This window comes from Oryctolagus cuniculus, chromosome 6 (assembly GCF_051225735.1).
Source record: "Oryctolagus cuniculus isolate XC-2025 breed Fujian yellow rabbit chromosome 6, ASM5122573v1, whole genome shotgun sequence".
NCBI lineage: Eukaryota > Metazoa > Chordata > Mammalia > Lagomorpha > Leporidae > Oryctolagus > Oryctolagus cuniculus.
The window spans coordinates 59,188,649-59,213,094 of record NC_142872.1 but is presented as its reverse complement, the minus strand read 5'-3'; the positions used below and the strand labels follow the sequence as shown (position 1 = coordinate 59,213,094).

General features: G+C 36.4%; 1 protein-coding gene across 19 annotated transcripts in view; it reads right to left on the bottom strand.

Moving 5' to 3' along the window:
• Nucleotides 1-24,446, bottom strand: part of RANBP17 (RAN binding protein 17) — a 370,153-nt gene that overhangs the window by 214,979 nt on the left and 130,728 nt on the right. For 3 of the 19 annotated variants that reach the window (XR_016236456.1, XR_016236458.1, XR_016236457.1), the window contains one exon: nt 13,061-13,179. The exons of 13 other annotated variants lie outside the window; for them this stretch is intronic. Coding sequence is in view for 2 of the 6 variants with exons in the window: in XM_089336199.1 (XP_089192325.1) it covers nt 8,078-8,200 (123 nt within the window). In the remaining 4 variants the exon portion in view is untranslated. Of the gene's footprint in view, nt 1-6,568; nt 8,201-13,060; nt 13,180-24,446 lie in introns of those variants that run through there. 3 more of the 19 variants (XM_089336199.1, XM_089336204.1, XR_016236459.1) reach the window with 2 other exon arrangements.

The following is a 24,446-nucleotide window of genomic DNA, read 5'->3' as shown; positions in this document are numbered from 1 at the left end:
AGACTGCCATGCTCTTGTTGGTGGCTATGTTGGTTTTCTTCCTGAAGGACTATATTAGGATGCTATTTTCTTTTAACTACTAAAGCCTTTGTTCTTACTCATTTCTGATTCAAGCCAATTAGAATTAACCTAAATAAAAGTGATTAAGATGCATATTGTTTTTGACATCCACAAGAGTTATTAACATAAAGCATTCTGCTTGAGAATGAGGAATTTTTGTCTATTATAAAAGTATGAAGAAAAGCACCATTCTGGTTTACAAAATAAGAATTAGTCAGATATCTTACATGATACCGTATCTTAAGATAAAGTAATGAGTCACTAGTTTGATCTTCTGAGTGAAATTTATTCATTCTTTATGTACATATAATTATGTCAAGCACTACATGGCATAGTAAGAGGTTTTTCTTCTCTATTTACAATTATATTGCCATACTTTGAGTCTGAAAGTCTGTCGAATCTTTATCTTCATGCAAAGTGGAAATAATGTTTTGTATTGCACAAGAGAAGAGAATATTATAAGCATTATAAAACTGTTCAAATTGTTTGTTAAGTTATACATTATAATTAGTTTGGCAGAGCTAATACAAATCACATTTACAGACTAACAATAATAAAATTGAAGTACCAGTTAAATATCCAAAATAATTAAAGGAATCATTTTTAGCCTGGTATAATTAGCTAATTCACTTTACAAGCATTTATTAAAATGAATTCACATGTTATTATTCCATAGGTAGTTACACAATAGTGTTTATACAGGAAAAAATAATGAACCAAACTCTTTGTATCCAGCACTCTACAATTAAAACGAAGACTCCCCAAGTAATATCAATCTAGGGTAGACTAATTAAGTTTGGTTTGATAACCATTCATTTCTTCTATTGCCTCTGAGCAAATTGTTTATTAGAGAAAGTTATTTTACACAAATCAAATCAAACTGGGTAAACCATTATATTTGAGGGAAACTTTAGCCATCAGTCAATTAATCCATCATTTTCTCCAGACACTATTGTTTAACGAGCAGATCATATTATCAACAATTTAGATATCATATGATTCAATTATAACCGTAAATTTATTGACAGTTTCTCTAATACTTTTATTATGAGTAAATTTGAAATTCTTTTTACCTTTGTGAGAAAAGCAAAACCAGTTTGAGTATTAAAGTCAATCCAAGAAACATTCTCTACAAATTTTAAAATGGTTTGAAAAATACATTGCTAAAAAAGAGAAAGTCTTAATAAATTAAAATATCAATAAAGTAAAATAAAATTTCAACATTAAAAACCACTAATAAAATGTATTTTAAATGCTGAAATATATTTACTACGATCTTAAAGTTATAAAAAAATTCATTTTAAGAGTGGACTTAGGAAAAAATTAATTTTTACTCAAACAATTAGGAAAAATGTTTAAGTTTAATATTAAGATTGAAGCCATATACCAACAGAATTTATATAACTTGTTAAAAATCATAAGAATACATGTTTCTAGTTCTAATTCTAAGAATACAGATTTCATAGGAAACATTAAAATTAAAATGTCATATATTAACATTTATATATAACAGGAGAAAAAAAATAACACCTTTCTACATCTGCTAAAAGATCACCAATAAGATTGATTTCTGGTTCTTAGTGAGAAATGCATACATATATAAAATGCTAGAATTAGAAGAAATCTTGATTACAGAGATTTTAATGTAAAAATGTTTATATTGATCCTTTGTATATATACTTGCCTCTAAGCTTGGATCTTAGAATCGAATACTTTCTTACTAGATTTTCTCTAATAATTTTATGTTGGCTACTTTTATCTTATCTATCTAAGTTTAAAAAAGAGTTATGGACCACAGCTTTAGACTTTTTCTCTATTTCATAACAGGAAAGTTCTAGACTCCCCACTGACACTAAATATTATATATCAGAACGATAGGGTGATAGGTGCTTCTGATTTAACTTAGTACAACTCTTTCTCATTATATACATATATAAAGAAATTGGGAATTGGAAATGTCTGATTCCATATCACATACTTAATTATCGGTGTCAATTAGCTCTACATATTCACAAATGATAATTTTTATAAGCAATAAACTTATTCTGCTGAACAACTATAGTTACTGCTAGACGCCCTATGTGATCTAACAGTGACACTATGGCAGAGTCATCTAATAATCAGATGAATGGCATATGGCCTATGAATTACAAATTCCTACATATGTCCATAGTTCTCAAAATGCACTCATCAGAGGTTCAGAACTCAAGAGTGATGCCTCAGGGGCATCTCAGGACTGAACCAAAGTAACATCTGGCTCACTGAAATCTTACATCCTCATTTTAGTGCAAGCTATTTGCTTCCAAGAAAGATTTCATTGAGGAAACAGTTATACTGGTTGGAAACCAGTTTGAAATCACTAATTTATCCTATGTATATTCCTGAAATTTTCAGAATAAAATATTTAAGTAAAAAGACAGATGCTGGTTTAATTTTTTTTAGCACAACACTTTGTTTTACATATTTACCTTAAAAATTATTTTTTATAAAATAACATAAATATCTGCATGAAAATATTATAGTCAGTCACTTGATAAATTCCAGTATTTGCATACTATAAATTTTAAGTAGAGGAGAGCAGTCATCAGTCAGTACATAATATCAGCAATATCTTTTTTATGAAGTCATTCCATATTTATCTACTTTGTGTCCATTAAATTTTTTTGGTATCCACTAAGTGCTTTTTTTTTTTTTTTTTTTTGACAGGCAGAGTTAGACAGTGAGAGAGAGAGAAACAGAGAGAAAGGTCTTCCTTCCATTGGTTCATCCCCCAAATGGCTGACACGGCCAGTGCACTGCGCTGATCCAAAGCCAGGAGCCAGGCGCCTCCTCCTGGTCTCCCATGGGGTGCAGGGCCCAAGCACTTGGGCCATCCTCCACTGCATTCCTGGGCCACAGCAGAGAGCTGGAATGGAAGAAGAGCAACCCGGACAGAACCCGGTGCCCCAACCGGGACTAGAACCCGGGGTGCCGGTGCTGCAGGTGGAGGATTAGCCTAGTGAGCCGCGGCGCCGTCCCCACTAAGTGTTTTAAAAACACTGTAGAAAATATTCTATGTAACTATTTCTCAAATATCTGTAGCACAATCAAAAGTTTGTAGGGAAATGGAATTAAAATATGTTTATTTTAGTGCAAAAAATTTTGAAATTCAGGCATTTTTTTATTATACACATTTTCCATGAACCTTTTGAGGATCCCTTGTATGCATGGATTTCAAAAATATTTGCACATGGGCACTGGCATTGTGGAGCAGTGGGTTAAACTACTGCCTGCTATGCCAGCACCCTATATGGGCAGCAGTTGGAGTCCTGGCTGCTCTATTTCTGATCTAGCTCCCTGCTAATGTGCCTGGGAGAGCAACACAGGATGGCTCACGTGTTTGAGTACCTGCCACCCATGTTGGAGACCCAATCAGATAAGGTTCCAGGCTCTTGGCTTTGGCCTGGCCTAGCCCCAGCTGTTGCAGCCATTTGAGGAGTGAACCACCAGAGGGAAGATCTCTGTCTCTCCTCCTTGTTCTCTCTCTGTGTTTCAAATAAATAAGCCTTAAATTTTTATACCAAAATAAATTAATAAATTCATCTATTTTCCATGAACTTTTTGAAGTCCACTTGTGTGTATGTATATAGACACCCTTTCTATAAAGTACAAATTTAAGAGTAGGAATCTTTTTTTTTACAGTAAACAATTTGAAGTATCAGCCTTTATTTCCCAAACAAGAATCTACAAGAAATTTCCTTATTTATTTTTTTTTTAACTTTTATTTAATGAATATAAATTTCCAAAGTACGGCTTATGGATTACAATGGCTTCCCCACCATAACGTCCCTCCCACCCGCAACCCTCCCCTTTCCCATTCCCTCTCCCCTTCCATTCACATGAGGATTCATTTTCAATTCTCTTTATATACAGAAGATCAGTTTAGCATACATTAAGTAAAGATTTCAACAGTTTGCTCCCACACAGAAACATAAAGTGAAAAATAATAGATGATTTTTTAAATGATGATGAAATCAGATCAGACCTATTGTCATGTTTAATCCCAGTGAGAGTCAAGTTGGAAATTGATAATTTCTTCTTCTTTTTTTTTTTTTACAGAAGATCAGTTTAGTGTACATTAAGTAAAGATTTCAATAGTTTGCACCCCCATAGAAACACAAAGTGAAATATACTGTTTGAGTACTCGTTATAGCATTAAGCCTCAATGTACAGCACATTAAGGACAGAGATCCTGCATGAGGAGTAAGTGCACAGTGACTCCTGTTGTTGACTTTACCAATTGACACTCCTGTTTATGGCATCAGTAATCTCCCTGTGCACCAGTCATGAGTTTCCAAGGCTATGGAAGCCCTCTGAGTTCTCTGACTCTTATCTTGTTTAGACAAGGTCATAGTCAAAGTGGAGGTTCTCTCCTCCCTTCAGAGAAAGGTACCTCCTTCTTTGAAGACCTGTTCTTTCCACTGGGATCTCACTCACAGAGATCTTTCATTTAGGTTTTTTTTTTTTTTTTTTTTTTTTGCCAGAGTGTCTTGGCTTTCCATGCCTGAAATAAAGAGTAGGAATCTTTCATTAAGCTTGGTTTTCCCAACAAAAAGATAGTTCATTAAATGGTTGAATCATTATATGTTTCTTCAAAATATTTGGCCCTCTGCAGTTTTACATATTTTTGATTTATAGTGTTATTAAGGAAGTACTGGACACTGGTTAAAACCTTTAAATCCAAAGATGATGTAAGTGCTAATAAAGTAAGCTCATTCTTGATGTTCCTATTCAGGCTCATTCTTGATGTTCCAGCAAAGTAAGAATTCCTACCTGATCTCAACAACTCACCAGCATTACTTAACCATCTCTTTCAGCACAAATATTTCCTGAACGCTGAAAATAGCAATTGTATTTAAGTATAGCATGTGCCTATAATGATAACTTAAAAATGATTTCAAAAAGAATGTACAGGACTTCCTTCAACAAATATATATTGTATTTTATCACAAGTTAGATGGTGGATGGAGTGGTGGCAGCTTGACTTGTTTATTTGTTTTGCTGTTTTATGCTCTATAATGGCTCAAAAAACTGAGGAATCACAGCATAAATGAAGCAAATGGGTGACATCAATTACTCAAATGGCTCATTGCCATAAATATTACATAAGATGACCCTGAATGTTTATACTAGCTTTTAATGAGATAATTCAAATGCTATTAAAGATAGATAGAATATTTATCACTATTTCATACTATTGTGGGAAAATGACAGTACTAAATCAATTGATCAAGTTCATCCAGTAGTAGCCTCAGGATTTGAATCTAGTCATCAAGTTCAAGATTAAGAATTTTCTTAAAAGATTATGTTCCATTCTCACATAGTGGTCACTTAACTATGCATGGAAATTACTGAATATCTATAATATGCTAGAAAAATATGTGAGAAACATGAATCTACAGTTTCACATTAGGCTTTCAATAGCCCTCTGTGATTATTATTTGGTATAAGTATCCCTACTTTCAAATATACACTAAGTACATGAAGATTTATAATGGATATTCGGTTTAAATATGCTTTGTGATTCAAGCCCTTGTGATATATAGGAGATGTCAGGGCTATGATTCCTTGTCATAGGAAATATAATATATACACAGAAAAAGCTAGATGTTACTAGGTCTCTAGGATGCCAACTATTAACAACAATTTGTTGTTCAAGTTGGAAGGGAAAAAATGATAATTCTCCAAGGTGAGTTACACATTTAGAAGAGTAATAGCTAGCAGTAAGTGTTATAAGGATTAGGATTTTATTGCCCCAATATTTCATTATGAGAATTATCTAACATATAGCAAAGCTGTACAAATTATACAATGAATATCATATATCTACTATCTGATTCTATCATTACATTGTTCTATATTTACATTATTACATATCTTGCCATCCCTCTATCCATCTATTAATCCATCAGTTAATAGAGGTTTTAAAGCCTTATATGTATTTTTTAAGACTTATTTTTATTTATGTAAAAGGCAGAGTTACAGAGAGATGGAGAGACAGAGATCTTTCATCTGTTGGCTCACTCTGCCAAATGGCTGCGACGGTCAGGGCTGGCCCAATCTGAGCCAGGAGCCAGGAACTCCATCTGGGCATCCCATGCACGTGGCAGGGAGCCAAGTAATTGGGCCATCTTCTGCTGCTTTCCTAGGCACATTAGCAGGGAGCTGGATTGAAAGTGGAGCAGCTGAGACACAAACAGGCATTCATATATGAGGTGAACAAATTTCATGTATTTCATATATACAGATTTAGAAGCACAGTGATACTTCCCACCCTACCCTGCATTAGGCATAAGGTTCCTTTCACCCAGACTTATTTCTTGAATTTAATCCTTGAAATCCTACTGCTAGATATCACATAGGCTGGGAAACTCAAAATTCAGGGAAAAAAAATCCACATTCTAGGATTTGGGGAAAGGGGAGCTAAGAAGGCTAAAAGAGGAAAAATCTACATTTTCTCTTAATTCTAGAATATTGGTTTCAGAGCATTGGGTTACAGCATACACAAGATCACCTAGGCTGCTTTTAAGTGTGTTGGTTTTCAAATATGTCCATAAATTCTTTGACATCCTTTTTGTCAAGAGGTGGAGCTAACTCCCACTCCCTTTGAATATGGGCTGGACTTAGTGACTCACTTCCAACCAACCGAATATGGCAGAAGTGATAATGTGTCACTTTTAAGAGCAGGTCACAGAAAGGATAGTGGTTTCCTTCCTGTTCTGTGTTGGTCACTCACTGGATAGCTGCCATATCCTAAGGAAAGCCAAGCAGCCCCATGGAGAGCTTCCGGTGGCAAGGGGAAGCGCCCTGTCAGCAGTCAACTGAATCAGCCATTCGATAAGCTGATCCTCCAACCTCCGTCATATTCAATTCTCAGTCTTGGCTGGATGCCGTGACTGAAAGCTCGGGACAAGCTGGAATCAAGAGCTCCCAAATTTCTGTCCCTCAGGAATACCGAAACAAAGCATGTCCTGAGGTAATCTGTTACAAGTTAATAGCTAATTTAATGCTATTAATTAGGATGTAACCAGGAAGAAGTACTTCTTCACTAGCTTCCTCTTCTGTTTAAAAACTTAATTTTTACACATTCTTAACTACTTCCCTTTCTTTGCACCTCAAGCTTCTCCTAAGGTCTTCTCTCCAGCTGAATTTTAACATGGTTGGGTCCTCTGTAACTCACCATCTGCTGTAGAAACCAGCTAGTTCTTAAAACATTTTTTAAAGGACCCCTTTTACAGGACTAAAGATCTCCAAAACTTCACGTCACCTATTTCTATTTGTTTGCAACCCAAATAAATAAGACTTCATAAGCTTTAACAGAGCTATGGATTGCTTTGGAAGGGCAACAAACTGAAATGATGAAATGACAGGATATGGCTACAATGTCAGAAGTATACTTAAGAAGTTAAAAATCAGGTCACTTGTATATTTAGGAAGCAACTAGAAGCATCAGTAGCCATATTGGCTAAGAATTTACATGTAAAGAAGCTCTTTATAATGATAAACATATTTTATGTTACCTTCTGGGTTTTATTTTCTATTATTATTTGATATTTAAATTGTCCTGGTGCCAAATCACAATGAGGCTGAGATCAGAAAGCCTTTCTAGCTTAGAACTCATGCAATGGCCTTATCTCAAAAGTCAGTGTATTGAAATTTCTAGTATTATAAATGATGTTCTCAATATTGTCACTCATAAAGAAGACTCAACAGGGAGTGGATAAACATATGCATGATTTAACCAACAAGTTATTATATCATAGGGATTTTTATTTTTTAATATAGACACAAGATTTTTTTCCATTTTCCTTTCTGAAACACCAATAAGTCTTTTGTCATAAAGTCCTAGGCAGATGTTCCATATTTTACCTCCCATCACTGCATTCATACACTTATTTCAACTGAAGAATCAGAAGGCCACACTGTTAATAAAATGTATACAGCCCTGAAAATAACTTACAAGTTGAAAGGGTAACAATCATCCCCCAAAGTCAGTTATAGCACGAGTGAAATGTCTAATCTTAGAAGCGGCAAATGCATCTTCCAAGTCCAGTCCTGAGTATTCAGAGTGCATTAGACTAAACACTTTGAAAGGATACAACTGGAAAAACAAATAAACAAATGAACAAACCTTTAGAAAATATTAAGAGGTTATAATTCATGTAGTACATAAACAATAACCTAAGCATAACAAATATATCTGATCTTTAAATTTAAAAAAATGTAAAAAGAGCCTCCAGTTTTCTATTACTGCCAAGTTTATTTTCCTCTTAAGTTCCACCCCATTATAGTACAATAATGCCTCATTACTGTAGCGCAATAATGCATAGTCTATACTCCACCTATAGTTGCCTTGTGTCTATTTAGTTTTATAGCAAGCAAGCAATTTGAGAATATGGTAATAAAGCCTCAATCACAGTAATGATGTATGATGGGCTGTAATTTCTCTGTGCTAATGGGTTACAAACAGTATTACAGTGATGACGGGAATCTCATTGATTCATTATATGACTGCAATAGTATCAAAATGACTTAATATAGATCACTATTAAGTCATGCACATGCTACTAACAACCTCTATATTTCACCATATAGATATATAGGGAAATAAAATTAATAATAGTCTTTCTATATAAAAGTTCACACAGCACAAAACATTTGGTGTTGAGTACCCTAAATCAATGTTTAAAGTTGGAATTACCGCATTGAACTGGTTGTTTGAGAAGAAAACCATTGATTTTAATCTGCTTGAAGCAATCAATTACTCCCTGTCCTCTTTATTCCAAACTGTAATGAAAACTAAACTGCGTTGTCTTGAAAACTAAATGTGAAGATGATCATAAACAGAATTTAAACTCCATGGATTATTCATATCTACCCATTTAGATTTGCCATTTCCATTATGAGTACATTTGCCACGAGCATTTAATGGACATCTAAAAGGGAATTCATTAAAGCAGGAGCTGTTGGCAGCACTTATGGGCTTCAGACTGCTTTATGCTTGCCTTTAATAGCTCACTATTATAAAAGTGATATATTGTGTTCATCCCATTAGTAGTTTGCAGAAAGGTTTGCAAAACATAACAAATCCTTCTGAATATTTTCAGAACTGAAAGTAAATCATAGTTTGTATGTTTGTTTTAAGTAGCATATTTTAACAATATACAATTTTAGAGTCAACTAAATTTAGCTATTTTGAGTCAAATAAGATTTTGGCAACAACAAATGCCATTTTATGAACAGGCATCACCTTTTTGAAAATTCTATGATTATTAACTTGACAATTAGCAGTTGTCAGGTAATCTAAGCAATGACATGAAGGTATAGTAGAGGATAATAGTAGGACACACATTTCTATTAGTTAATGCAAGACATCACCAAAAAAAATGTAAGTAGAATATCTCTATACAACTGTATGAAAGGATTATTTCTGGCATCTTAGATGCATTAGCAAAATTGTTAGGAAAAGTAAGGACAGAAAATGGACATGAAAAATGTAAAACATAGTTTTAATATAATGCTTATTATAGTAATGCAATCAAATCCTAAGTATGAGGGAGAATGAGACAAGGAAGTCCAGTTTAAGCACACCATTTCCACAATATCTCGCTCTAGCCAACGAAACATATTTCACTTAAAAGGTAACTCAAAGCCTATGGTGCTTCAACAGCATGCCCTTACAAACATGGGCAGATAAATCCTATTAACAGTCAATCGTGGAAGAGTCTAAAAGTAACATATTTGGTTTTGGGAGTCAACTTTTTGGTTTGGAATGAGTTACTTTTCCTAAAAACTTTGCTTTTCTATTTTGTTTTGCTTATAGTAAGGTAAAATCAGCTAGCATGTCCCTTATTACATGACAGGCATTTCTAGAATGTATTAGCCAGTAGAGAACAGAAACCCAATCAGACGTGATCTAACTCTACATGTTTAAGTTCTGTAAATCTTCGTGTAATGATTAAAAGCTCATCTCAGGCCGGCGCCGCGGCTCACTAGGCTAATCCTCCGCCTAGCGGCGCCGGCACACCGGGTTCTAGTCCCGGTCGGGGCGCCGGATTCTGTCCCGGTTGCCCCTCTTCCAGGCCAGCCCTCTGCTGTGGCCAGGGAGTGCAGTGGAGGATGGCCCAGGTGCTTGGGCCCTGCACCCCATGGGAGACCAGGAAAAGCACCTGGCTCCTGGCTCCTGCCATCGGATCAGCGCGGTGCGCCGGCCGCATCGCGCTGGCCGCGGCGGCCATTGGAGGGTGAACCAACGGCAAAGGAAGACCTTTCTCTCTGTCTCTCTCTCTCTCTCTCACTGTCCACTCTGCCTGTCAAAAAAAAAAAAAAAAAAAAAAAAAAAAGCTCATCTCAGCCTGATGTTTTAAAGACTTAAAACTTGATCTTTTGGCCGGCGCCGCAGCTCACTAGGCTAATCCTCCGCCTAGCGGCGCCGGCACACCGGGTTCTAGTTCCGGTCGGGGCGCCGGATTCTGTCCCGGTTGCCCCTCTTCCAAGCCAGCCCTCTGCTGTGGCCAGGGAGTGCAGTGGAGGATGGCCCAGGTGCTTGGGCCCTGCACCCCATGGGAGACCAGGAAAAGCACCTGGCTCCTGGCTCCTGCCATCGGATCAGCGCGGTGCGCCGGCCGCAGCGTGCCGGCCGCGGCGGCCATTGGAGGGTGAACCAACGGCAAAGGAAGACCTTTCTCTCTGTCTCTCTCTCTCTCACTGTCCACTCTGCCTGTCAAAAAAAAAAAAAAAAAAAAAAAAAAAAAAAAAAAAAAAAAAAAAAACTTGATCTTTTAAGTTTCTAAATTTTAGCTAATTCATTTATTGAAACAGTTGTTGCCATGATGTCACTACTACAATTATGGAAATTTCCAATGTTCACATATGCATCTATCCCAAAAAACTTCTGGTTACAAAAGTAAAAGCATAACAAAGATAAAAGTCGAGGGAAAAAGTAGGAGTGGTTACCTCAAATCTCACACTCTTTTAAATATACAAATACTTCCAAAGCCAATCAAATATAACCCTCAAGTTTCATTCCATTAGCTAATTTCTTCAAAATTACAATCCTTCAATAATATAGTTGATCACTCAGCCCAATAACACTATTGGAAATCTATGCTACTTCCTAATGCTTTGAAACATGCCCCCTGATATTTAATAAGGCTTTTAATGTGTACAACATTCCTGGGTTAGAACATGATTCAGTTTTGCTTTTTTTTTTTTTTTTTTTTTGGACAGACAGAGTTAGACAGTGAGAGAGAGAGAGAGAAAGGTCTTCCTTCCACTGGTTCACCCCGCAAATGGCTGCTACGGGTGGTGCATTGTGCCAATCTGAAGCCAGGAGTCAGGTGCTTCTCCTGGTCTCCCATGGGGTGCAGGGCCCAAGCACTTGGGCCATCCTCCACTGCCCTCCCTGGCCACAGCAGAGAGCTGGCCTGGAAGAGGGGCAACCGGGACAGAATCTGGCGCCCTGACTGGGACATTTTTGATACCCAAGAAATACTCTGTTTTTCTGCACATGTTGCATTTAACATAAGGAATAGAAACAGATTTGTACATAATAAATTGATATGTTCATATATACTTAATTGTACTGATACAGAATCAAGTAAACAATTACTTTATTTAGAATTTAATGGTAAAATATCAGGTGGTCCAAATAAGAAAGGCTTAAAAAGTTACCTTTTCAGTCAAAGAACAAGTTGTCTTGTTCAAATACAGAATAGATCTTTTGGAGTATTAAACACCACACTATATTTCAATAAGCCAGCAGTAAAGGATGATGTAAACATTCAGCTTCATCTGGCAAAATTCAGAGGAAGATAATCTCTCTTCTAATCAGTAACAAGGCATCACTTTACTGTAGCAAACACACTGAAGTATATTCACTTTAGTTTATAACTTATCAGTCATTTGGAGAATTAACTCAACAGGAGGAAATAAAAGCCCAATTTATCCTTATGTATATGTTGGCAAATGGCAGAGATCACATACATTAGAGCAGCATTTTTGATTTCCTTAAAATATGTGCATACAATATTATGATGATGAAACAAATTAATGTTTTATGATTTGAAAACCAATTTACTATGTACATAAATGGTCACCTACGCAACAAATTATACATCATGCACAAGTAAATTTTGAAGGAGAAACTATGAATATCAGAATGCAAGGCAGATATTTTTCACTCAATCAAGAAAAGGTTTTGAAAAATAAGTTGTCTAGAAAATAGTCCTGTAGTCACAGACCTAATTCATTCCCAGTTGTTAAGACAGCACCAAGGTGCAAAGCAGTGCTTCACTTGGCGACAACTACTTGCCTGAAAAGCAATCCTAAATTTCTTCATATAACCAGCATATGGAAATTGTACATAGGACAGAGAAATGTTTTCTCTGCCCTTAATCATTCTGACAGTAAATTAAATAATCCTCAGAAAAGTAATGAGAGAATCTTCATGTTGACCACTGGTGCAAATGTTAGCTCTACTATTCTGAATCTAAGTCCGGTTTCAGAGCATCTATAAACACAGTTAAAAGCTATTAAAAGTATAAGGGTACAAGATCATCTGTTCTAGACTGATTTTAAGCTACTCTGAACTCTTAGAAGTTCAATAAAAATGGAAATGAGAATCAGTTCTAAATTTCTAGCTAGAAATATCTGTTTCAATATGTCTGTCACCACACATACGCTCCTTTTAAGACTTCTTGAACTTAAAGATGAACAAGTATCCTGAAAATGATCACATTATAAAGCAAAGAGAATCTTTTAATGATGTGACAGTCATTAATAATTTATGGAGATCCTAAAATAAATGGACAGATGAAATGAATGAAATTTTGTCTTTTCTTTGGGGACTAGGAAACTTTGAAAAAGGTAGAAAGACTGATGCTGAGTGAGGTCACAGCTGAATGTGACTTACCTGTCCAGAAAAGAAACTGGCTTAACATACAGACTGACTTGCCCTCACCTGGGCCCTTAGACTGTGATCCCTGGTTCAGATGATGATGAATCAGATCGTTCTCAAGAAGGAAGAAACCCGAGTTGGATAGGTTTGCCACAAGCCCTTCACAGGAAGATGTCAGTCTTCTGTGCAAGACAAAAAAGAAAAAGAAGAAAAGGTACAGTGGCAGTGGATGAATTCTCCTTTTATAGGAGTGGGGAAAAAGTCAGGTATGCATATTCTCCATTAGCTACTAGTGCTTTTCTGTACACAAGGCTAAGAAGGTCTCTGCAAAAGTTGGAAGAGACAAAGACATCAAAAGTCTAAAATCATTTTGGAATGAAGATTATAGAAATAAAGATGCTTATTATAACTGATTATTGTTAGCGCCCCTTAGAATGCAAATTTGAGAAGATCAATAAATAAGAGACCGCTTTCATGAACAAAATAATTAGTCCTACAGAAATGGAAGATGTCCACAATCCAGGTGAGTTTAAATGATTAAATTACATTCCATTATTCAAGCTACTCTAACAGTGATTTAAAAGAATGTAGAGGTGGGTGGTTTGGCTTATTAGTTAAGACCATGGCTAAGAACACCCATGTCCACATGTGAATGCCTACGCCTGGGTTCTATACCTGGCTTCAGCTCCCAATTCCAGCTTCCCACTGATGCAGCCCCTAGGAGGCAGCAGGTAATGGCTCAAGTTCTTGGGTCCCTGCCACTAATATGGGAGACCTGGATTGAGTTCCTACTTCCTGGTTCCCAGCAAGCTGAACACCAATCATTGCAAACATTTGGGGAGTGAACTAATGGATGGAAGATCTCTATCTTTCAAAAAAAAATTTTTTTAAAGGATACAGTTTATCTTGTCAGAGTTAAATTATTTGGTATTCCAAAAATCATACTTGATATATCTCTAACATATTCCAGGTAGGTTTTCTATAGGTATAAAGCATTCTTATTAAAGTTTCTAAATAAAGATTACCAAAAAAATTTTTACCTCAAAAATTGATTTCTTCCTTTTACTATTAGAATCTACATTTAAAAATATAGCAGTCTCTCTTAATATATGCATAATTTTATTTGAAAGAATTAGTAAACTCAAGGATTTAGCCATGTTTACTTTGTCCTTTTCCTTAACAATACTAATTTTTATTTTCTATAACAAAATATATTTAACTTTTTTGTAGTGTCTTATAAATCTAATATTGATTTAACTGTTCTCGTTCACAGAAAATTCTGAAATTTCAGTGTGGTATAAAGGTATCACTTGTTATTTAAAAAATCAGTAAAAATTCTATATCATATGTGTCTGATGAGGTGATAAGAAGATACAACAAGCTAATAAATGATACTTTAATAAAGTATTCAGAAGAGTGGTTGCAAAAGTTCAATAGTTGGCATAAAAATTTAATAGATCAAATAATTAATAGAAAAATTAATTCAAAATTCTTCCTTCAATTTCAGATCTCACCTCCCATTCCCCCCAAAAAACCAGGACCACTACGTCTAGCAGTCTATGTTTTTCTATACAGTTACAGAAGCAAATAAAAAAGTTGGTCTCTATAATGAAAATCACACTTTAGGCTACACAGTGTTAAGCGTGTAACAGCCTCTCGAAAAAGACCAATTGGACTTGAACTGTGGCTTTGCTACTTACTGTTTGACAGTGGGCAAGTAAAATAATCTCTCTGAGCCTCAGTTTCCCCATGTAAAAATGGGGAGAAGGTTAACCATAGTGAAGGGTTGCTGTAAGAGTTAAAATAATATTGTGCATGTAGCATAGTGAATAGCAGGCACAAGGGAGTTGCTCTATAAATGGCAGCTATTACCATTATTCTTTACCAGATTTCTCCCAAGGAATTTAAAAGACTCCCAAAGAGAAATTATAAATTGCAGTGTTTTGTGATAATTAAAACATATAACATACTCATTTTATTTCACAAATATTTACTGTGAAAAATGTGCTGGGTGCTAGGGATATAATAGTGAACAAGATTGATACAATTCCTTCCCTTATGCAGTCTATAGTTTTGTGAGGAAGAAACAAATAACTATATTAATTGTAGTTGTGATTAATCATAGTTAAGTACCTTAAAGGCTAAGGACAATGTAATATGACATCACATAACTGGAGACACTAAGGTGGGGGAGGGAAGACTGCCTAGAGAAAACAGAAAAGGAACTAACAAGGCAAAATAAGTGAGAAAGACGTTGTTCCAAAAAGGAGAAGAAATAATACAATGCAAAGGCTCTGATAAAATATTTGGAGACTTCAGGAAATAAAGCCAGATACTTAGAGAAAGGAGAAAAAGAAGAAAAATGGTATAGGGAAGAGACAGAGAAGTTTCTTTGGCAGACTCTATAAGCCACAAACAAGATTCTAGTCTTTACCCTAAAACCAAGGGGTAAGTTATTGGTTTCCATCTTAAAACAATCACTGTTGCTTTGGTGTCTGATAGACCACATTGAGGAATGTTTGAAAATCAAGAAGAAGCTACCACACGGGTCATGGAGAGGAATGTGGAAACACATGTAGAACAACAAATAGACAAGAGGGAAAATTGAAAGGTCTTAGTGACCAACTTGCTGTAATGATGAATTCCAGGTTTTCACCATGAACAGCAGATCTCATTTACTGAAATAGAGAAATCCAAAGGTAAAGTGCTGTTAGTAGGAGATGTCATGAGTTCTGTTTAGAGTGTATTGAATTTAAGGTAACAGATGGATGTCAAATAGAAAATTCATAAGTTTAAAATTCAGGTGATATGTCTAGCTAAGATCTGTATCTGGTAGTAATTAAGCAAAGGGGTGGTAATTGAAGATACAAGAGTGCCTGTGAACTACTTAGGGAGAAAAGAAAGATGATAAGTCTTAAGAAACTGCAACATTTAAGATTAGACCCAGGAAAGTAAGTATATAAAGGAAGTGGAAAAGGAACTGCCAGAGAGATTAGAGGGGAAAAAAAAAAATAAGAGAACAGGGTATCAAAGAAGTTAAGGGGAAAGAGAAACAATTCAAAAGAGAGAAATTAGTCAATCAGGGTTAAATGCTGCAAAAAGCCCACTAAGTTAAGAGTAGAAAGTATAAATGAGCTTTACAAGTACAAGGCCAGTCCTGACTTCAGCTCAAGCAGCAGGGGGTATGGTTGTTTCATGTTAGGGATTAGAAAACCTTTCCTGAAAAGACCAGGTAATAAATATTTTAGTGTTTGTGGACCAACTGTTCAACTTTGTCATTATTGCTACCAAAGCAGCTGTAGACTGCATGTACAGGAATGAGTGTGGCTGTCTTCCAAAAAAAAGCTTTATTTACAAAACAGGCACCAGCCCTCCTCATGGTCTGACAATATGTGTTTCACAACAATCAAGTTTCATGCCATATAGTATTATCTCAGCAGAGCTTTCATGTTCTTCCAAAGTATACTCTTTCTCCCATCACTCCATCATACCATCCTGCAGCAGTATCTTCACAGATTATCCATTTTCTTAAATTACCTTTTTGCCTTAGTTATTGTATAATTCTCCTGGAATCTAAGTTCCAGGAGAAAAAACACCAAGCTTGTATAATTAATGTTTTTACATCTCCAGTATGTAAACTAGATTTAGATCTTAGGGCATTCAATACATACTTCATTTTTAACTTTCTGAAAGAATGTACTTGCTTTTCCATCCATGATATGGTAACAGGGTTAGGTTTATCCTCCTGCCCCATGTAACAAGAAAACCAGATTAAATATATTAAACACTAGTTTTGAGACAGTAGCAAACAGGCAGTGCAGAACTAGAATACTTGCAGAAAGGAAACAAGTATTCTGGACTGCAGAGAAGAAAGCAGCATCCCAAGAACAGTATAGTAATCTCACTGAGTTAAGAAGATAGAGATAAGAGTTCAAAGTTTCAGAAGACTTAAACATCAGTGCAGAATTCCAGAATTTTCAGACTTCTTGTTGGAAACTATGAAAGTTAACAGACAATGGAATATGTTTTCAAATAGTTTAAAAAAATTCTACACTGGAAACCTATACCCAATCAAAATGTCTGATAGGTATGGGCAAAATAATTTTTCAGCCAGATGAAAAATTGCTGACAGAATCAATTTCTATCATGTCTGCACTACAAGACATTTAAACATTTTCAAATAGAAAATAAAAAACACTACCACACAGAGATTTAGCCAGACACAAAGGAATGCATAGTGTCAATTAGCATACATGAAAGGAAATATAAAAGCTTTCCCCTTCATTATTCCACTTCTTTAAGATAGCAGACTATTAAAAAATAGTACCATATTGAGAGGTTCAAATGTAGAAGTAAAATCTGAGAACAAAGCCACAAAAGATGGATAATTTAAATGGAAACATATTATTTTAAAGTTCTTACATTATATGTGAAGTGTTTAATATCAATTGGGGTTGATAAGTTAAAAATGCAGACTACAAACCACAGAGAAACCACTGACAGGGGTATGGCTGGTAAGTGAAGATACAATGGAACTATTAAATAATACACAATTAAATGGAATAATGATAGATTGGACAAATAAAAAACAGTAGCAAAGTAGTAGCTATAATGATAACAACATTTAAAAGAAACAGTCTAGGGAGTGGAGTGTGGCATAGCAGGTTAAGCCTCTGCCTGTGATACTGGCATCCCATATAGGTACTGGTTTGTGTACTGGGTGCTCCATTTCTGATCCAGCTCCCTGCTAATGCACCTGGGAAGGCAGTGCTTGGGCCCCTGCCACCCAAGGGAGAGATCCAGATGAAGCTCTATCTTTTGTAGTCACTCTCTGTCTCTTCCTCTCTAACTGCCTTTCAAACAAATAAATAAATCTTTTTTTTTTTTTTTTAAAGAAACAGTCTAAAGAGAAGAGGTTGGCAAACTGCAAATCAAAGGCCAATTCCAGTTTGCTCCCTATTTCTTTGTAGCAAATAACAGCTTTTTATTTAACAAGAAGTAAATGGTATTTTCAGAAAAAAAATTGTGGAATAGCATTTCCTGATACAGGGAGATTACACAAAATTCAAATTTCAGTAGCCACAAATACAGTTTAGTTGTTTAATTGTAACAAAGTCATGACTAATCATTGACACATGGGCTATGGCTGCTTTTGCACTACAAAAACTGATATGAACAGTCATGAAAGAGACTGTATGGCTTGCAAGGTCTAAAATATTTATTATTTAGCTGTTCACAGAAAATATTTGCTGATATCTGATTCAAAGGCTTCAATTCAATAATATAAGTGATTAGACAGAATGGTATCTGGGGTTCATATAGAGCCAGAAATAGTCATTGGACTACTACCAATAACCACAATGGAAAATCTTATTCTTGGTACGTTGATGACTCAGAAAGATTTTTAGTTACATGCTCTTCTTGTTTTGTACGACAAAGTCTTAAAGCAAGATATAAAGGAGGGGCCAGCACTGTGGCTCACTTGGTTAATCCTCTGCCTGCAGCGCCGGCATCCCATATGGGCACCGGGTTCTGGTCCCAGTTGCTTCTCTTCCAGTCCAGCTTTCTGCTGTGGCCCGGGAGGGCAGTGGAGGATGGCCCAAGGGCTTGGGCCCCTGCACCTGCATGGGAGACCAGGAAGGAACACCTGGTTTCGGATTGGTACAGCATGCTGGCCGTAGTGGCCATTTGGGGAGTGAACCAACGGAGGGAATACCTTTCTCTCTTGTCTCTCTCTCTCACTGTCTATAACTCTACCTGTCAAATTTAAAAAAAAAAGATATAAAGGAAACATACTGTTCCAAGTAATTTAATTGTTTCCCTAGAATGAAACCTGAGAATATTTACAAGAATACCAAACTATGCTATCTAATAGAAAAATTACTAGGCATGAAAAGAAGAAAACTCTATAGATGACAGAATTATTAGGCAAAATAATTAAAAGTATCATGTATCATATGTACTTAATATGTTCAAAAGTTAGAGGAAATAAATTTAAGTAGAGACACTGATGATATAATAAATAGCCCAAACTTCAGTACTAGAGATAAAAAATACACTGAACGTAATTAACAAGAGAACAGATATGACAGAAGAAGGTATTTGTGAACTTAAAGACAGCAATAGAAAGTACCCAAATTAAAACACATAGAAAAAAAAAAGACATCAGTAGTTGCTGGGCAAATGCAAGTAGTGTAACATATGTATAATGGGAGTCCTCAAGAAAGACAAGCAGGAGGGACAGAAAAATAGATAAGGAAATAAAATATTAAAAGCTCTGCAGATTTTATGAAACTCAAAATTTACAGATACAGGAATCTCAAACCTGAAGCACAAGAAACAAGAAGAAAACAACACAGCATAATCAAACTACTTTACTACTTTACAGTAATGAAGGTAAAAATCTTGTAAGCAGAAAGAAGAGTCAAAACCAGAAAGAAAAAGGGCAAATTATATTCAGGGGAAAAGAAAAAAGCATTGCAGCAGATGCCTCATTATAAAAAAACAAGTGAGAAGACAATGGCATAATTTCTTTAATGTATTCAGTTGCAACATCAACAAAAATTCAACCTAAAATTTCATATCAAATGGAGATACTTTTCAAAACAGAAGGCAAAATACATGTGTTTTCAAACATACAAAAGCTGAAACCATCTATCACCAAGATTTCTACACTAGATTAAATTTTACAGGAAATATTTCAGATAGAAAAGACTTCCACATGGAATTCTGGATCTAAATACACTCATACACACACACACACACACACACACAAAACCCACTGGAAATGATAGCTATATGGGTACATATAAAATATTTTTCTTACTATTTAAATTTCTTTAAAAGATAATTGGTTAAAGCAAAAATCACATCAAAGTACTGTAGGGCTGCCGGTGCCGCGGCTCACTAGGCTAATCCTCCGCCTTGCGGCGCCAGCACACCGGGTTCTAGTCCCGGTCGGGGCACCGGATTCTGTCCCGGTTGCCCCTCTTCCAGGCCAGCTCTCTGCTGTGGCCAGGGAGTGCAGTGGAGGATGGCCCAAGTACGTGGGCCCTGCACCCCATGGGAGACCAGGATAAGTACCTGGCTCCTGCCATCGGATCAGCGCAGTGCGCTGGCCGCAGTGGCCATTGGAGGGTGAACCAACGGCAGAGGAAGACCTTTCTCTCTCTCTCTCACTGTCCACTCTGCCTGTAAAAAAAAAAAAAAAGTACTGTAGGGCTTATGATGTACAAAGTAGTAAAATGTATGACAATGTTGCATAAGGATGGGAGATAAGAAATGGAAATATACTGTTATAAAGTTCTTATTTGTTAAATGAAGTGGTATCATGTGATTTGCAAGATGACAAAAGTCATAAGTTAAAGATGTGAAGCACAAGCCCTAAAGTATAACTACTAAAAGCTGTAACAAAAGTTACAGCTCACAAGTCCAAAAATGGATACAAACTTGATTAATAAAAAGATACTCAATCCCCACAGTAAGCATTTAGGCTAGTGACTGAGACTCCTACCATGCCACACTGAGTGCCTAAGTTTGCTTCCTTGATCCAGGTCCTGACTCCAGCTTCCTGCTAATGTGAACCTCAGGTGGCAGCAGAGATGGTTCCAGGTAATTGGGATCCTACCACCCACATGAGAAACTTGGATGCCTTCCCAGGTCCTGACTCCAGTCCTGGTTGATACCCAACCACTGCAGATCAGATACTCCCCAATTCTGCCTCTACCTTTAAAATGAATAAATTAAAATAAAAACCTCTATCAAAAGAGATACAAAGGGGCCAGGCGCCATGGCTCACTTGTTAATCCTCTGCCCGCAGCACCAGCATTCCATATGGGCGCTGGGTTCTAGTCCCGGTTGCTCCTCTTCCAGTCCAGCTCTCTGCTGTGGCCCAGGAGGGCAGTGGAGGATGGCCCAGGTGCTTGGGCTCCTGCACCCACATGGGAGACCAGGAGGAATGTGGGAGACCAGGAAGAAGCTTCTGGCTCCCGGCTTCGGACTGGCGCAGTGCCGGCTGTGGCGGCCATTTGGGGAGTGAACCAATGGAAGGAAGACCTTTTTCTCTGTCTCTCTTTCTCACTGTCTATAACTCTACCTGTCAACAAATAAATAAATAAATAAAAAGAAATGCAAAAAAAGAGAGAAAAACCAGCAATATGATTCATTGAAAAATATTAAAAAATCAAGACAGTGGAATAAATTCAAGCACATTAATAATTATGGTAAATGAAAATGATTTATTTTATATTGCTCAAATTAATAAGTAGACAAACTGTCAGGGCCTGGCACTGTGGCAAAGTAGGTGTAGGTTTCTCTCCGTCTCTCCCTCTCACCATCTGTGACTCTACCTCTCAAATAAATAAATAAAATTAAAAAAAAAAAAAAGTAGAGAGAGGAGCCCGTGCTGTGGTGTAGCATGTAAAGCCTGCAGTGCCAGCATCCCATATGGGCACCGGTTCATGTCCTAGCTGCTCCACTTTCAATCCAGCTCTCTGGTATGGCCTGGGAAAGCAGTAGAAGATGGCCCAAGTCCCTGGGACCCTGCACCCATGTGAGAGACCCAGAAGAAGCTCCTGGCTCCTGGCTTCAGATTGGCACAGCTCCAGCCGTTTCAAGCATCTGGGGAGTGAACCAACAGATGGAATACTCTTTCTCCCTCTCTCTTTCTCTCTCTCTCTCTCTGCCCCTCCTTCTCTCTATGTAAGTCTGACTTTCAAGTTAAAAAATAAATCTTTAAAAAAAGTAGAGAGAGATTGTCACATAGAATAAAGAAAAGAACAAGACTAAACCACATGCGGCCTATTACTGTATTAACAGAAAGGCATAAATTGGTTACAAGTAAAATAAAGGAAAAAGATACACCATGCTAATAACTAATCAAAAGAAGGGAGAAATAGATTTCAGAGCAAAGGATATTATCGTGAAAAGAGGATCACTTCAGAATAAAGGGGCCAATGCATCAAGAGGACATGGAGTCCTGAAAGTTCAAGGACCTAACAGTTGAGTTTCAAGATACACGAAGTAAAAACAAATACAAGGACGAAAAGAAACAGACACACCCCCAACTATCGTCAGAGATCCGACATCCCTATTTCCAATTTTTATGAAACTCAAAATGTACATACTTAACAAAATTAGGAATATATGAAACCTCAATAGTCTTCAAATTTCAGTTCTCAAACTATCAGTTTAACACAATTCTGACAAACTATAGCCTTTTATCTTTGTAGCAATCAATGAGCTAATTCCAAAATTTGTATAGAGAAGCAAAAAAACTTGAACAGTCGAAGCAATACTTTTTTTTAATCAAATTTGGAGGACTGAACATCACCTACAGTAATTAAAACAGTGTGGTACCTGAATAGGATAGGCTTATAGATCAAAGGGACAAACCAGAGTTCAAAAGTAGACATACACATATACGTATAAACAATTGATTTTCTTTAAAAAGGCCAAGATATCAATGGAAGAAAGGATAATCTCCTCAACAAATAATTCTGAAGATATATTTCTCCTAATTCAATGCAATTTTTCTATTTTACATGAGGTAAATTTAATATTTAGACTGTGTCTTCCTTTTTTTTTTTTTTTTTTTTTTGACAGGCAGAGTAGACAGTGAGAGAGAGAGAGACAGAGAGAAAGGTCTTCCTTTTCCATTGGGTCACCCCCCAATGGCTGCTCCGGCCGGTGCACTGCGGCCGGTGCACCGCGCTGATCTGAAGCCAGGAGCCAGGTGCTTCTCCTGGTCTCCCATGAGGGTGCAGGGCCCAAGCACTTGGGCCAACCTCCACTGCATTCCCGGTCCACAGCAGAGAGCTGGACTGGAAGAGGAGCAACCGGGACAGAATCCGGTGCCCCAACTGGGACTAGAACCCGGTGTGCCGGAGCCTCAGGTGGAGGATTAGCCTATTGAGCAGTGGCGCCGGCCTAGACTGTCTTAAACAAGATTCTACAACCAAAGCGAGGTGAGTAGTTATGATTTAGAAAACATCAATTTTATGTGAAGTTCTTTATACTTATTATTTATAATCCTCATAACAACCCAGGAACGTGGTTTTATTTAGGAAAAGTGATACCTAAAAGAAGTAGGTAAATTGCTAAAGGCCTTAGACCTTCGAATTGATCAAAATTGGCACTAGAATCAAGTCCATCAAATTCCAAACTAAAATATTTTCCACTATAAAACACAAGATTAGTGGCAGGGACAAACCAGTCAGGAAATATCTTGACTCTGTCTTCTTTATTACATGGCTGAGATACATATGCTGAAATTATGTCATACAGTATAATGTTCACACTACATATTAGGAAGGAACATCGTGAGCCATTTTATAGGTGACAGCTGTCAAAACAGCTGTCTTCTAAATGTGGTATCAAAAAGAAAAGTGGCACATATTATTAGTAATGTGAGTTCAGACAGATTTCAAGTCAATATATTCATATTTTAAAGCAATTTTGTACCGATAGGCCCAAAAATACCTTTTAAGTTAAAAAGGTTGAGTATGTCACTTCAGTTTTATTGTGATGTGAATTTACATACATATTTAATTTCATATGGATAAAAGATTTCAGCAAAGCAAAACAGAAAATAAGGGTTGGCAAAGATGTGAAGAAATGGGAATACTTGTATATCACTGATGGAAATATAAAATGGGTCACCTGCTGTGGAAAATCATGTGGTTCCTCAAAAAGTTAAACAAAGAATTACAGCACTATTCAAAACAGCCAAGAAATCATATAAGCCTTGGTATTCATCCATCAATAGATGAATAGATAATGTAGCATATGTATACAATGGACTATTATTTAGCCATACAAAGCATGCAACTCTGTCATCTGTGGCAACATGGATAAACCTGGAGGATGCCATGTTAAATGAGTCAGGCATATAAAGACAAATACTGCATTTTTTCACTTACATGTAGAAGCTAAAATAGTTGATCACATAGATGTAGAATGTAGAACACTGGCCAGGAGTTGGGAAGGATGGAGAGAAGGAAGGCTGGACAGAGGACAGTTAATGGGTACAGGGGTATAGCTGAGTAGGAAGAACAATGTCTAATGTTCTACAACACAGTAGGATAACACAGTTGGCAACAATTAACTGTATATTTCAAAAGAGTTGGTAGGGAGGATTGTGAATGTTTTCAACTCAAACAAATAATAAATGGGGGAAAAGATATACAAACTACCCTGGATCCGATACATTAAATTATGCATTGAAGTATAATAATACTATACCCCATAATATGCATAATTATTAAGTATAAATTGAAAATATTTAAAAAATTAAACAGAACTACTTTATGATTTGGTAATTCTACTTCCAGATGTTTACTCAAAAGAACTGAAATCAAGGTATTCATTTTTTAAGTTTGCAGAAGATGGTATCAATTTTGAATAGTTTAAGTATTAGTTACAAATACTGCTTATGTTTTAATAGCTTTGT